Source organism: Diabrotica virgifera, chromosome 2 (genome assembly GCF_917563875.1).
Source record: "Diabrotica virgifera virgifera chromosome 2, PGI_DIABVI_V3a".
Taxonomy (NCBI): Eukaryota; Metazoa; Arthropoda; class Insecta; order Coleoptera; family Chrysomelidae; genus Diabrotica; species Diabrotica virgifera.
Window position 1 is genome coordinate 247359898 of NC_065444.1, and position 13586 is coordinate 247373483.

A 13586-nucleotide genomic window follows, 5' to 3' on the forward strand; every position below is an offset into this window, starting at 1 on the left:
AAGCACTTCATATTTTTATTTTGTTCAATGGTTTTTTCTATTTTTTCTTCCTGTACTATCCTTTGACTTTCCTTGATGTTCCTTCTGATAGCTTTGTTTACCTCTTTGTAATCTACTGTGTTTCTCTTATCTTGTTCTATTAATGTTTTTCTTTTGCTCATGAGGTTTTTTGTTTCCTGGGATATATAGTTTTCCTTTTTTATTCTTGTTTGTGTTTGTAAATAGACATATTCAGTACAATTCATAGATTATTATTCAAGGAAAAATATTAAAAAATAAGCCAGCGGTCGCAAATTTTTAAAGACACCTCAAAAAACAATGGATTTTGCGGTGGACATCAGAACTCATCATTCGATCATGGTAAACAAAAAATTCAAAAAGAATTTATTAGCTTATGAATTTTTCGGGGTAACGCTGTCGAGTTTTTTAGTTTTATCGACTTCTGACTTTTTGATACCACTCAGAAGTCAAAACAACGATTTTTTTGCAAAAAAGGGTGAAAATCAGCATATTTATTATTGTTCAACAAAAAATAAGCATAAAACAAAAAATATCTCAACAGCGTTACCTCAAGGAATGTCTAAAGTAAATATATACAAAATTCCAGGTGGGTTAGTCAAGTAGTTTTTGAGTTACAATGTCTACAGCCTTTGAAAAAAGCAGGTTTGCGAAAAACGCGTTTAAAGTATTGTCAATTTTTATTTTCAATTCCTTTTTTCTCTGTCAAATCGTAAAGTGGTGCACACCGGAATATTTTTGAATCGCGGAGTAATTTACAAAAGAAAATGAGAACAGCTGTTGACCGTTTCTCATTACGCTCAAGCGCGCTGGCGCGAACTTGCTGCACGGCGAGTCGAAGGTAGGGTAGTAGGGACATAGTGTTTAATATCCCTACCTTCGACTCACTTTGCAGCAGGTTCGCGCCAGCACGCTTGAACGTTGTGAACAACGGTCAACAGCTGTTCCCACTTTATTTTGTAAACTACTCCACGATTCAAAAAGGTATTCGGGTGTGCATAATTTTATGATTTGACAAACAAAAAAGAAATTGAAAATAAAAGTTGACAATACTTTAAAGGCTTTTTCCTCAAAACTGCTTTTTTCAAAGGCTCTAGACATTGTAACTCAAAAACTACTTAACCGACCCGCCTGGAATTTTGTATATATTTTCTTTAGACATTCCTTGAAGTAACGCTGTGGAGATATTTTTTGTTTTATGCTTATTTTTTGTTTAACAATAATAAATATGTTGATTTTCACTCTTATTCCAAAAAATATTCGTTGTTTTGACTTCTGAGTCATATCAAAAAGTCAAAAGTCGATAAAACTAAAAAACTCGACAGCGTTACCTCGAAAAACTCATAAGCTAATAAAATCTTTTTCAATTTTTTGTTTACCATGATCCGATGATGAGTTCTGATGTCCACCACAAAATTCATTATATTTTGAGATGTCTTCAAAAATTTGCCACCGTTGGTTTATTTTTCAATATATTTCCTTGATTTTTTTCTTGAATAATGTATGAATAGGGAACTTGCATAAATTTTTAAATATTAAAATAATATTTAAAAACATAAGGTAACATGATCTTAAAACGCTTGCGTGTAAAAAAAACAAATATTTTTAACTCATACGCTTATTACGAGGCTTTGAAAATGCTATAAAATTCAAATTTCTAAGAGGCGTTTAAACGTTCTTCTATTGGTTTGACGTCACGGACCACAACCTGGCTACGAGTCAAGTCCGGTTAAACGCGATTAGAGTATTACGGAAATTGTATAACATTTAATCGTATTTAGTTGGAAATTACCATTTATTATTTATATTCTTGTATAGTTCTAAAATCAGTTTAATTAGTTTCAAAGTGAGATTTATAAATCTTTAGAAATGTCTACCTTCTAAAGTGCTTAAAACGCATAAGTAGATACTATTACTCGTGAAGGTTTTTCAAAAGAAAGCGATTAGGCTATTCTGGGGATTGTATACTACATTTTAGTCGTCTTTAATTGAAATGCTAAGGATAATTAATATAAAATTTAACTGGGCCAACTTGGGGATTAAAAGTACAAGGTATTAAATATTTACTAATTAATGGAACAGATTTTGCAAATATTCTCGAAGCATCGCTTTCGCTTATGCCGAAATCATCTCAAAGAGACATAAATGTATGTCCTGTTCTTTTTTAGAGTTATAAATAGATGCATTGTTTGTGTTTTACAATATATTTCCATTAATTGAAACGTATACAATCTAGGTCTGTATTGTAACTTCATCATTGTACACTTCAGAGACAACATTTTAAATTGTTTTGCTTCCTCTTCTTTCGCATCTTCATCACAAGATAAAGAATCACTTTCATTGTACCAATAGTCATCACTACCACTATATTGACTATTATCTTCAAATACAGAATGTCCTGATTCACTTGTTGTATCTTCAAACAATGTTTGCAAGTCTTTTGTACAGGGTGGCCGGAAAGTCCCTTTACACTAATAATAATAATGTTTCAACATCTACCCAATATCTATTTGAGTTTCGGCGCATGCGCATCTTCAAGGGCACCTGTCTGGTCACACAGACAGACAACAATAGAGGCGATTGAAACATGATGGCGGCCACAAGAGAGTCTACAATTGAAGCGTGTCAATTACTGCTTCAACACTTTCCGAGAGCATATGACAAACAAAATGTTCTGTTCACCGATAAGTTTGCGATTTCTCGAAATCAAAATGTTTATTTCTGGGCAAATGACAACCTTCATTTCTTTGAGGAAGTGAAAAAACCCCGCCTCATGTTATGGCATGGGCTGGAATTATTTAAACTTATCTGTTTGGGCCATATTTTTTTGAAGGCTTCATAACTTATCACACTTATTTATCTGCAGATAATCAAAGAAAGGTTATTATTGCAATTGACAGCTCAGGGCACTGCTGACACTATTTCTTTTCAACAAGATGGCGCCTCATCCCATTTTCCTCTCGGTGTTCACAAACGCCTGAATGAAATCTTCCCGAACCGATGGATTGGACGTGGTTCTCCAATTTCTCGGTCTCCAAGACGTCCATATTTGACAGCGCCGGACAATTCACTGTGGAATTTCATTAAAGAGAACGTTAGAAAGGCAGATGATATGTTTCAAATGAGGACTTGCGAAACGGAGTGCGCCCAGATTTTACGTCAGTAACTCAGGACATGCTGAGATGGATGAGTATACGAACATGGCATCGTACCAAGTTGTGTTGCGGCAATAAAGGTATTCACACCCATGTTTTAGATAAATAAATATTTAATAAATAACTTACAAACAAAATTGTATTATTATTTTTTCTGTCTGTTGTATAAAAAAGAATGTGTATGTACTTTGTACGCACGTAAGAAGATATTCTTCTATTATATAATAGGTAATTTAAACTAAGTAAATATACTTAAAAGGTTATTTTTACTTATTTTATTTAAAAATCAAACTAACTTTCTTATCTACCACTTTCAAAAAAGAAGAATATCTTCAAAAATTATATAATAATATACTTACAATCATAAAATCTATAAAAAAAAAATAAAAAAATAATAACTTGCTTGGGGCTCGAACCCACTTCACGTCTACCGCGCCGTACGAAAGTTGACGACATTTCAAACTGCACCAAATTCGCGTGTACGTCATGTGGGAATATACACAAACTAAACGTTTACATCATAAATTCATATGAATTTAATAAAATTATTAGTTTGATTTTTGTCGAAATAAAATACAACAAAATATAGAGTAAGAAAACGATATATGAGATGAAGATTTGTAGAAAGTTTTTTTTTTTTTTTTTTATTTAAAACACAAAACCACATCAACCGCGCAGGGTTATTAGTGGATATGACAATACAAAGTATTACATTAAATATATAATACAATTTAATTTAATATTATAGAATTTGATGTCTTTTAAATATGTTAACACTGATGAAACTTTTTTGGTGAGGATTGTCTTGAGGTCATCGTCTGTGATTCTATGGGATCTTCTTTCTTTTTGAAATTGAGGACACTCTTAATGTGATTGGCTTAGCTTCTAGGTCTGTTCTTACAAGGATGGCTACTCCGCCACTTGCCTGTTGTGCTATTCTATTTTTTGGAAAACATTGGTAGTTTTGAAGATTAATATTGTATTGCTTAAAATGGGTTTCTTGAAGACATAAGATCTTAGGGCATGTTTCGTTTATTAGAAGTTTTAATTGTTCTAAATGGGTGTAGAACCCATTGATATTCCACTGTAATATATAGGGGTTAGATTAGACATTTTCGAGTTCTGACTGAGAATGTGTTTCATCCGTCTCTTCTGTGGAAGAGAAATTATTGGGGCTTAGTTTCTTTCTTAATCGAGTTATATTATTCTTTAATTTTGAATTGTGGGTATAAGCGTGAACAAAATAAGGATCTGAATTAATTCGGCTGTTTCGTTCGAATAGTTTTTTGAGGTTATTTCGGGATGTTTTGCGTTTAATGTGTTTTCGAGAAAGTCACATATTTCGTCGAAGTTAAGGACAAATGGTGGTGATCTGTTTGCGATTTTGTCTTTAATTGTCTCTAGGGAAAGTAAAAGTTCATGTCGAGAATTTCTTTTAGACGTTTTTGTTTTTTTCTTTGATTTCCTTGTTACTGGATAAGTGAAGATATGAGAATCGGTCTGTGTGGTATTTTCGTTGATTTCTGGAGACGATGAGATGAGCCTTTTTGGATGTTTTGTGACGTTTGGAATAATTTTAGGTTGTGTTATTTCTAATGGAGTAAGATTGCTGATCTTGTTGGAAGTTGATGATGTTGTTATTTTTAAAGTGTTTGTTTCATTTGTATTATTTGTAGGTCTTGACATGTCGTCCGTTTCTATGGTAGATTCTAATTGGTTATTAGAGACCTGTACGTCTGGGATCCGATCTAATATGTTTTGGGAAGATGCTGGGTGATCGTTAGAGGTGGATATTAAGGCTTTGTCAGAAGGTTTTTGTTCTGTTTGGTTATAAGGTAGATTTGTTATATATTGTGTGTTTTGGGAGGTTTCTGGAAGAGCTTTAGAAGTGGTTGGATTAGAATTGGTTGGGTAAGGATTTGTTGTATTAGAAGTGGGTGGATTAGAATTGGTTGAGTCAAGATTGGTTGTATTAGAAGTGGTTGCATTAGAAGTGATTGTATTAGCATTGTCAGGACATTCTGTTTCCTGGTGACCAATAGTCTTGCATTTTGAACAGTTGAATCCTTCTATAGAAAGGTATAGTCTGTAAGTGGTATTATCATGAGAGATCATGAAAGAATCGGGAATGGACATATTTTCTAAAGGTGTGATAAATGTTTGCCTTCTAAAACTCAAGACATGGCTGTATTCGCTTTCAGGCATTCCTACCCTAAGAAAAGTCATTTTAGAGACGGCGCTTATACCCATTTTACGTAGTTCTTGTTCAATTAACGTGGTTGGAACAGAAGGACCAGCGTTTGATATTATCAGTCTTTGAGCTGGAGTGATAAGTCTTCTTATTTCTACTTGAGTTTCTTTTATATTGACGTATTTGTGGGAATGCAGCAATTAATCAACCATATTTTTAGAAGAGAGATATATACATATTCTATTATTGGCTATTCTGGAAGCGAAAGATACGTTACGTGGACCAACTATTGAACCGACGCACAGTGGTCGAAAATTCAAATTTAGGAGGACATCTAACAAAAACCCAACTTCTGAGAAACATACATTAATGATTATAATTGAAAAGTAAAATGCGTATCTTAGTCGGTTCCGAATAATTTATCTACTTCCTAGAAACCTTCTCAAGGTCAGGTAGTCGCAACGGGACTGCAAATACAAGTTTTGTTCAGTTACGCTTTATCGTTGTTTGCGAACGTTGTGTTCTCAAGTTGTTAAAAGTGTTAAAGAGTGTTTTTAATTTTTGTTTTTATTTTATCATGTCTGCTGGTTCTTCAGGTTAGTATTATTTGTAATGATCGTATATAAAAGTTTTTTATTCATAGTAAAATTGGATTTATTAGAAGCAGAGAAAAACAATAGTTATCTTTTTAATTGTTGAAATTTGATAGTCAAAAGAAAAAAAAGTTTATTTAGTTTTATTCTAATTTTTAATTATATTGTAGATTCATCATTTATCTTTTTATACACAAAATCTGTAGGGTCGGAGTGCATCGGAAGTTGTTTAATAATTTTTTTGTTTTCAGGTGTTCACCGAGACGTGACGAGGTTGAGTTTATTCGAACTTCTTTTAGATAATTCTTTGTTATCTCGGGCAACTACAGTTGCTTCAAGGAAAAAAATGCTTGACTATGTAAATCATAGAATACCAGACATTCCTGAAGAAGTCATTTTAAACAAAATTTCATGGTTTTCTAACAATCTCCTGGTTCGTTGGAAAGCTAGTGGGAAAAATAAGAAAAATTTTTTGAAGCAGAATGAGGACTGGCTGAATCATTCAATACATAATACTGTTGAACCACATCCAAGTGAATTTGTTTGTACAACTAAAAGAAAATTAAGGCCTATGAAAGGGTTTGATACACTAAGCACTAGATCCAAAAGGAGACGTACAAAAAAATTGGTGTTAAACCATAGCGTAGAAGAGCTTAATTTTGCATCAAGGACCAGTTTTATAAAATCAGGCAAAAGAAATTTGGCTTATGTTATAAAAAAAGCTACATTTTCCAGTCCTCGGTCGCTAAGAAGGTTAAAAAATGTGCGCGGATCAAAAAGTCCGGTGAAAAAATATACAGCTGAAGAAACCCTTGCTCTCATAGTTGATGCTAAATTGACCAAATCACAGTATTTAAAATTGAAAAAAAGTGCAAAGAATAATAATTGTGACTTATATCCTTCTTACGATGATGTACTAAAAGCAAAGAAAGAGTGTTACCCGGAAGGCATAAATGTAACAGAGACTAAGGGGGAGATTAAGTTACAATGTCTCCTTGATCACATTGTTCGTCGTTTAGCTGTTGTCCAGGAAGAAGTATTTTCTCAAGTTATAAGTGAAAAAGGTATTACAGTTTTTCACATGACTTATAAATGGGGGTTTGATGGAAGTTCAAATCATTCTATGTACAAACAGAAATTTCAGGAAAGTTGTGATTTAGTAGATTCAGACTTGCTGTTAACATCGATAGTGCCACTTAAGTTAACAACACAACAGTTTGAGTCAGAAGAGATTGTATGGCTTAATCCACGTTCATCATCTACTCGATTTTGTGTACCTATTAAATTCGAATTCATAAAAGAAACACATGATATAATAATGCGAGAAAATAATTATGTCGAGGAACAAATAGCTTCGCTCTTACCAACAATTGTAAATGTCCGAGAAGAAATTGTTACTGTCCAGCATACGTTATTAAAAACTATGTTGGATGGAAAAGTGGCCAATGCTCTAGCAGAAAATCCTTCCACACAGAGCTGCTATATTTGCAAAACTAAACCAAAAGATATGAACAATTTAAGGGCAGTTTTAAAAAAACCTTGCAATTTCTCTACTTTTCAGTATGGTCTGTCGACGCTGCATGCACATATTAGATTCTTTGAATGCATTTTGCATATTGCTTACCGACTAGATATAAAAACATGGCAGGTTAGAGGTGTCCAAAATAAAGCCATTTGTGAAGCAAAAAAGAAAGAAATAATATCAAAATTTCGGCAAGAAACTGGACTTCTCATAGATACAATTAAGCAAGGTAGTGGTAATACCAATGATGGTAACACTGCCAGAAAATTCTTCAAAGACCCTGAGAAATCCGCTCAAATTACAAATGTAGACGAAACTTTAATTAGGAGATTTGCAACCATTTTACAAGCCATATCATGTGGTTATCAATTAAATAGCGAAAATTTTAGAGAATATACTCTGAAAACTGCCGAACATTTTGTGAAATTATACGAATGGTATAAGATGCCAGCTAGTGTCCATAAAATATTAATACATGGAACTGACGTAATTGATACTCTTTTACTTCCGATTGGTCAGTTAAGCGAAGAAGCTTTAGAAGCAAGACATAAGGAGTGCCGTTATTATCGACAACATAACACACGCAAGATCGGAAGAAAAGAAAATATAGAAGACCTTCTTCATGCGTTATTATTATCTTCAGATATGGTTATTTCGCATTTAAGACCATTGCCGAAAAGAAAAGTAAATCATCTATCTAAAGAAGTTTTGGGCTTACTTCGTGCACCAGAAATTAGCCCTCAAACACCTTCAATGTCAGTAGAAGAAGAAGATTCGGATACTTCATGCTCTAGTAGCCCCGAAAGTGACAATGACGTTTTTGAGTAATGTAAATTTTTATTAATAATTTTATTATTTTTTTTGGACTCTAGATATGCAACTATTTTAAATTTGTTTATAATTCGCTATTACTTTGGGTTTTTTAATAATTGTATTTTATTTATTTTTGTTAGAATTCTGTGATTTATTTTAATTGATTATTGAAAACAAATTCCTAAGAAAAATAAAGAAAAAAGTTCCTTTTTATTGTAACTTATGCATTACCCTTATTGCGGCTGGCTAAATATAACATAATTATGAAACACCCTGTATAATTGAACGAGATTAATATTAACTATTTTCGTGATGTTATCTTAATTTGTGGCCGTGACTTGTTCTTAATAAATTGCCTTAAAAAAAATATCATACCGAATTCAACAAGTCCTCCTAAATTTGAATTTTCGACCACTGTGCGACGGCTATGATGTACTCTTGAACTTTGGTTCCTTCAATACTAAAAAGAACTATGGCTTCGTCTTTTGTTGGTTGTTTAAACGTGTTAACAACACTGGAATATGAGATGTGAGATGTAGTTTGTGTAGTGTTCATGGTGTTATTCGAAGTCATGTTTGATTAGTTTTGGAGACGTTGCAAGGCCGGCCCTGTCGCCGGTTCAAAAACCGGTGTGGATCTTGGCCCAAAACTGGTCCTATTTATATTTCTTGGATATTTTATAGGTTATATTATTATTAATATAAATATAATAGATGTGGTTTTTGGTACTCACGTCAGGTTTGCGGGGTTTACATGGTGTTTCCACTATAACAATGTGGAGGAACTAACAAAATAATTTTAAACTGTGTTTTTATCATTTAAAAACTGATAAATATCGCAGCGGTTTACAACGTGATGTATATTATCATTGTCAGGACCGTACTCCGTAGAAAGTTTGTTCGTAATCAGATTATGTAAATTAAAACATTGCCTACTAATAGGTAACTACATTATTTTGTTTACATTTTCCAAATAGATAGGTATTGAAACTAGTAGGTATTTCCAACTGAAACATTTAGAATTACGTACCTGCGGCTTTTCAAAACTATTTAAAAAGTCACTATAATTATAAATTTGATTTTATTTCTGTCCACACATCAATAAAAACTAATATTATACAATATTTTTGTTTACCGATAACCTCCATATTGAACAATTATTGACAGATCATTTCAAAATTTCAACACTCAATCAGAGCCCGTATAACCACTAATACCATACTGTCGGTGTGCGCATGCGCGGGGATCAATCAAATTTTACCCTCAATCGATTCGCCGCTAAACAAGAATATCTTCAAAAATAATTAATTAGTGTAAAGGGACTTTCCGGCCACCCTATAGGTGAAGTTCCTGCATCCTTATTATGTATTTTCAATGACTGCAACACTCTTTTGAAATTTACTGAATAATCAAATACAAATCCACTGAATACCTTTACTTCTGATTTTGATGTGAGTCTGTGTTGATGCATTATTCAGTTTTTGAGGTAAAGCTGGTTGGTTAATTCAGGTCCTGGTTGAACTAAGTTTGTGAAACTAGGATCACACTTCTATTATCATCATTGTCTTCTAGAACAGACCTAGAGGTAGAAGCGGCATCTTCAAGAAGCTGTAGTTTACGTTTAACCCTTTTAAGAGCTGCTTCCCTCATGGGCTCAGAAAAAGTTCGTTTTCTGCCAACAATCAAATATGTGCGGGACAACACCTGACTTAATAATTTTGGGACCACCCATAATCTTAAATTTATATAGTTATCCATGTCTTGCTCCAACTGCAACAAATAAACAAGTTTAAGTAGGCACATTTTATGAAACGACAACTACCTAATATTTTTTCTTGAAATAGAAAATGTCTTATTAGTATTAGTTACCTAATTAGATAAATACTCACATCGAAATGATCCTCACAGATATAAAGACCTTTGCTACTTTGTGTAATATCCTTTTTATCTCGTCTGCATGCCTTTAGCCATTACAATCGACGTTTTTGGTTCTACTGGTAGAGTAAAAAAATATTTGTTGGATGTTCTGACAGTTGTGCTTTGGCATTACGGCACTATATAGTACTTATATTGCGCAGATTTGTTTTCCATTTTGATAAAGTATATTATACACTAAATACAATAATATAAACACCGAGCAAACAAGATAGTTTATTCGACACGCACAACTAGCAATGGCAAAATGCATTCAGTGCAATAGCTCACCGAACAGGCGAACGAGAACACAATGGTTGGTGACGTCAGACCCCAGCTCGCGCTTTTGAAGTTGTTTGAAACGGAAATTTTGGGCGCAGAACTATTATCAGTTGTTGTACGTACACTATTCATTGTTAAGACGGAATATTTTGAATATAACATTTTTAAACATTAATTAACAATTTTCTGCAAAAATATTTTTATGTGCCAGTTCCCTGTTGTACTCAATATGCCTATTTAATTTAAAAATAAAATAATGCTACCATACTTTCAATAAACATGTGCTTGAAATATTGATTTCAACCCCTACGGCCCCCTCTTAAGGATAGCTATGACACGATTTTGATAGGCAACCCATGCTAGAAATATTTGTCTATGTATGAAATTTAATAAAGAAAATGTTTCATCCGGAAAGCAGATGGGTGCAGATCGACCTATATTCGGATCTTAGACTATCTCCCTTAAAAACACCCTGTAGATAAAAAGATAAAGTATGGGCTTTTTACGTTTGTTTTAGACTCAACGAATACACAAATCCGCAAGACTTTCATGGAATCATCGATAAATGCATCGAAACACTGCTAACAGACGATCTCAAAGAACTCTACAAAGACTTATCCATCTTCGAGCAGGACGTAAATATTCCTCCTGAAGTACTACAAATCCTTTGGAACAAAACGTCGGACCAAGTCCGTAATATTATGAGCACGTTGGCCGGGAAATCGCTAGTAGTTAGATTTTTCCACACGGGATTAAATATATACATTTATGGAATCCACGATGTGTATTTAAGTTACCTCAAAGAAGAGACTAAGGGCAATAGGAAGTATTTACATAGGAAATTATTGGAAGGGTAAGTAAAATTGTTTTTGTACACAAAACTGAGATATGTTTTTTTACTACAGTCCGTACAATATAGATACCGTTGCACGTCATTATCTACGTCAGAGATCTAAGTTGACGTTGTTGTCCTATTACGAAAAATTCTTGAATTCATTTTAAGTCAAATATATCACATAATTATGGCGAAATGGATTATACAACAAAACAAATTAATAGTCAATGTAAATAAATAAAAACATTAGAAATATACAACAAGAATTAAGTTATAATCTTACGTTAAAGTAAATACTTAATAAAAACAATAAATGTAATCTTCTTCTTCTTCAGGTGCCATCTCCGCTACGGAGGTTGGCAATCATCATAGCTATTTTAATTTTTGAGGCAGTAGCTCTAAATAGTTGTTTTGAGCTGCATCCAAACCACTCTCTCAGGTTCCTCAACCATGAAATTCGTCTTCTTCCGATGCTTCTTCTGCCATCTATATTTCCCTGCATTATGAGTCGTAGGATGCCATATAAAGTAAAATAAATGTAATAAAACAAATTAATTCAGTAAAGGATAAAAACAAATTAATGTGAAGTGTCAATACCGCAACTGTCAAATAAATGTTACCAATTTATGCCTTTGTCACCTTTTATTATTACCAAAATGTCACCTTTGTTCGATCGCAGTTAAAGTGTAATCCGAACAAGTGTGCTTTATAAAAACGCTTTATACGCTGTGAGCTCGTACGTAGAGGGGATATTTATAAATTTGTGAGCGCCAGTAGTGACAAGTCTGTAAACGTTTACCGGAAATTTGACATAAATGTCAAAGTGATTAATTTAAAATTAAAATTAAAAACATTAATTATAAAAAATATTAGTTGATCAAAGCTGTGGTATATATTTTTACCTTAAATATACTTACGTTTTAAATACTGAATTTGCGTTATTTCATGTTCTGTAATATGTAATTATAAATTAATCTTGGCGCCATCTACATGATAATTGTGAAAGTATCCGAAGTAAGAAATTAATATTTCATCAATAGAACGTCAAAATGATTAGCAAAATCTTAAAAAAATCTATTACAATTTAATTACTTTTTAGCGTTGTAAATATTAAGCGATAACAATGAAATAATAAATTTAAAAATTACCGGTGAAAGTTGAGTTAGTAACCGCTAGGAGCGACAGCAGCGAAGCTCAGAGCGTATATTCCACTTATACAAATTAATAGGCTATTGATTATGTATTTTAGAAAGGAACTGCAACGTTAACGGGGTTTTATTGTTTAATATAGTCAATTGACCTCTACATACGAAAAAACCGCGGAGTGCTACCATTTAAAGGGGTGCGTTTTTTGAGAAAGGGGTGAATTAGTCCCTAGGCACAGGGCGAATTAGGGTGAGTTATATGCACGTTTGGTACAAAAACGTTTACAGGAAAATTTTTGCAGGTTAAATTTACTATCGAAATGTTACATTTTAAAGTCAAAAATATATATATTTTTTACAAAAATATACTCAAAAGAAAAGCAAGAAAAACACGAAAGATAACAATTTTGTTTCTTGCTCCATAACTTTTTTCCACGGAAATATAGGTATGGGCATTGCTTCAGAGAAAAAAACCTTCCATCCTTCTTCTTTGAAATGTTTGGTGAAGTTTCTATAATTTATAGTTTTCAAAATATGATTTTTCAAATTTCGCCACTCACAGCGACTTTGGGCCATTTTCATTGTTCTGTAACTTTTTTTACGTAGCTTTAGGTATATACAATGTTACATTTAATAGGAAGAAAAGTCAATACCTTTAAAATGGTCTATCGCAGAAGGCTGTATGACCATTTTTAAGTCAGATATGATTTTTCAAAATTTTATACTTTTAATGATTTTTTATATATTTTACGATTATTTTTAAATTTCTTATTATAACTTTTTTTTATTGTATAATTAGTTATATACATTGTGAAATAAAAAAGAAAGCTTATTTCCTTTCTTTAAAATGGTGTATTGCAAAAAATTGTAGGTCTATTTTTAAACAAGATATGTTTTTTTAAAGTGTGACATATACACATGCAATAGGTCCCACTTAGTTAGTTAGTCCCACAATAGGAACCATATTGAAAACTTTTTTATTATGAACTTTATGAAAAAAATTATTGTTTATAAAATGCTCTGCATTGTCTAAAACCTAAGATGTAATCATCAGATATAAAATTTTATCAATAGTGTACGAGGTATGTTAAAAAATATGAATTTCGCTCAAGAGTAAAG

At 32.6% G+C, this 13586-nt stretch overlaps 2 protein-coding genes across 4 annotated transcripts in view; both read left to right on the forward strand.

Annotated features, from left to right (window-relative positions):
• Window positions 1–13586, forward strand: part of LOC126880520 (apoptotic protease-activating factor 1-like) — a 155439-nt gene that overhangs the window by 68412 nt on the left and 73441 nt on the right. For all 3 annotated transcript variants that reach the window (XM_050644421.1, XM_050644422.1, XM_050644423.1), the window contains one exon: window positions 11005–11340. In XM_050644421.1, coding sequence (XP_050500378.1) covers window positions 11005–11340 — 336 coding nt within the window. The remainder of the gene's footprint in view (window positions 1–11004; window positions 11341–13586) is intronic.
• LOC126880521 (uncharacterized) lies at window positions 5873–8565 on the forward strand. The gene is made up of 2 exons (XM_050644424.1): window positions 5873–5960; window positions 6209–8565. Exons 1-2 carry the CDS (start codon window positions 5942–5944, stop codon window positions 8305–8307), a joined length of 2118 nt encoding a protein of 705 aa, XP_050500381.1. The 5' UTR covers window positions 5873–5941; the 3' UTR covers window positions 8308–8565.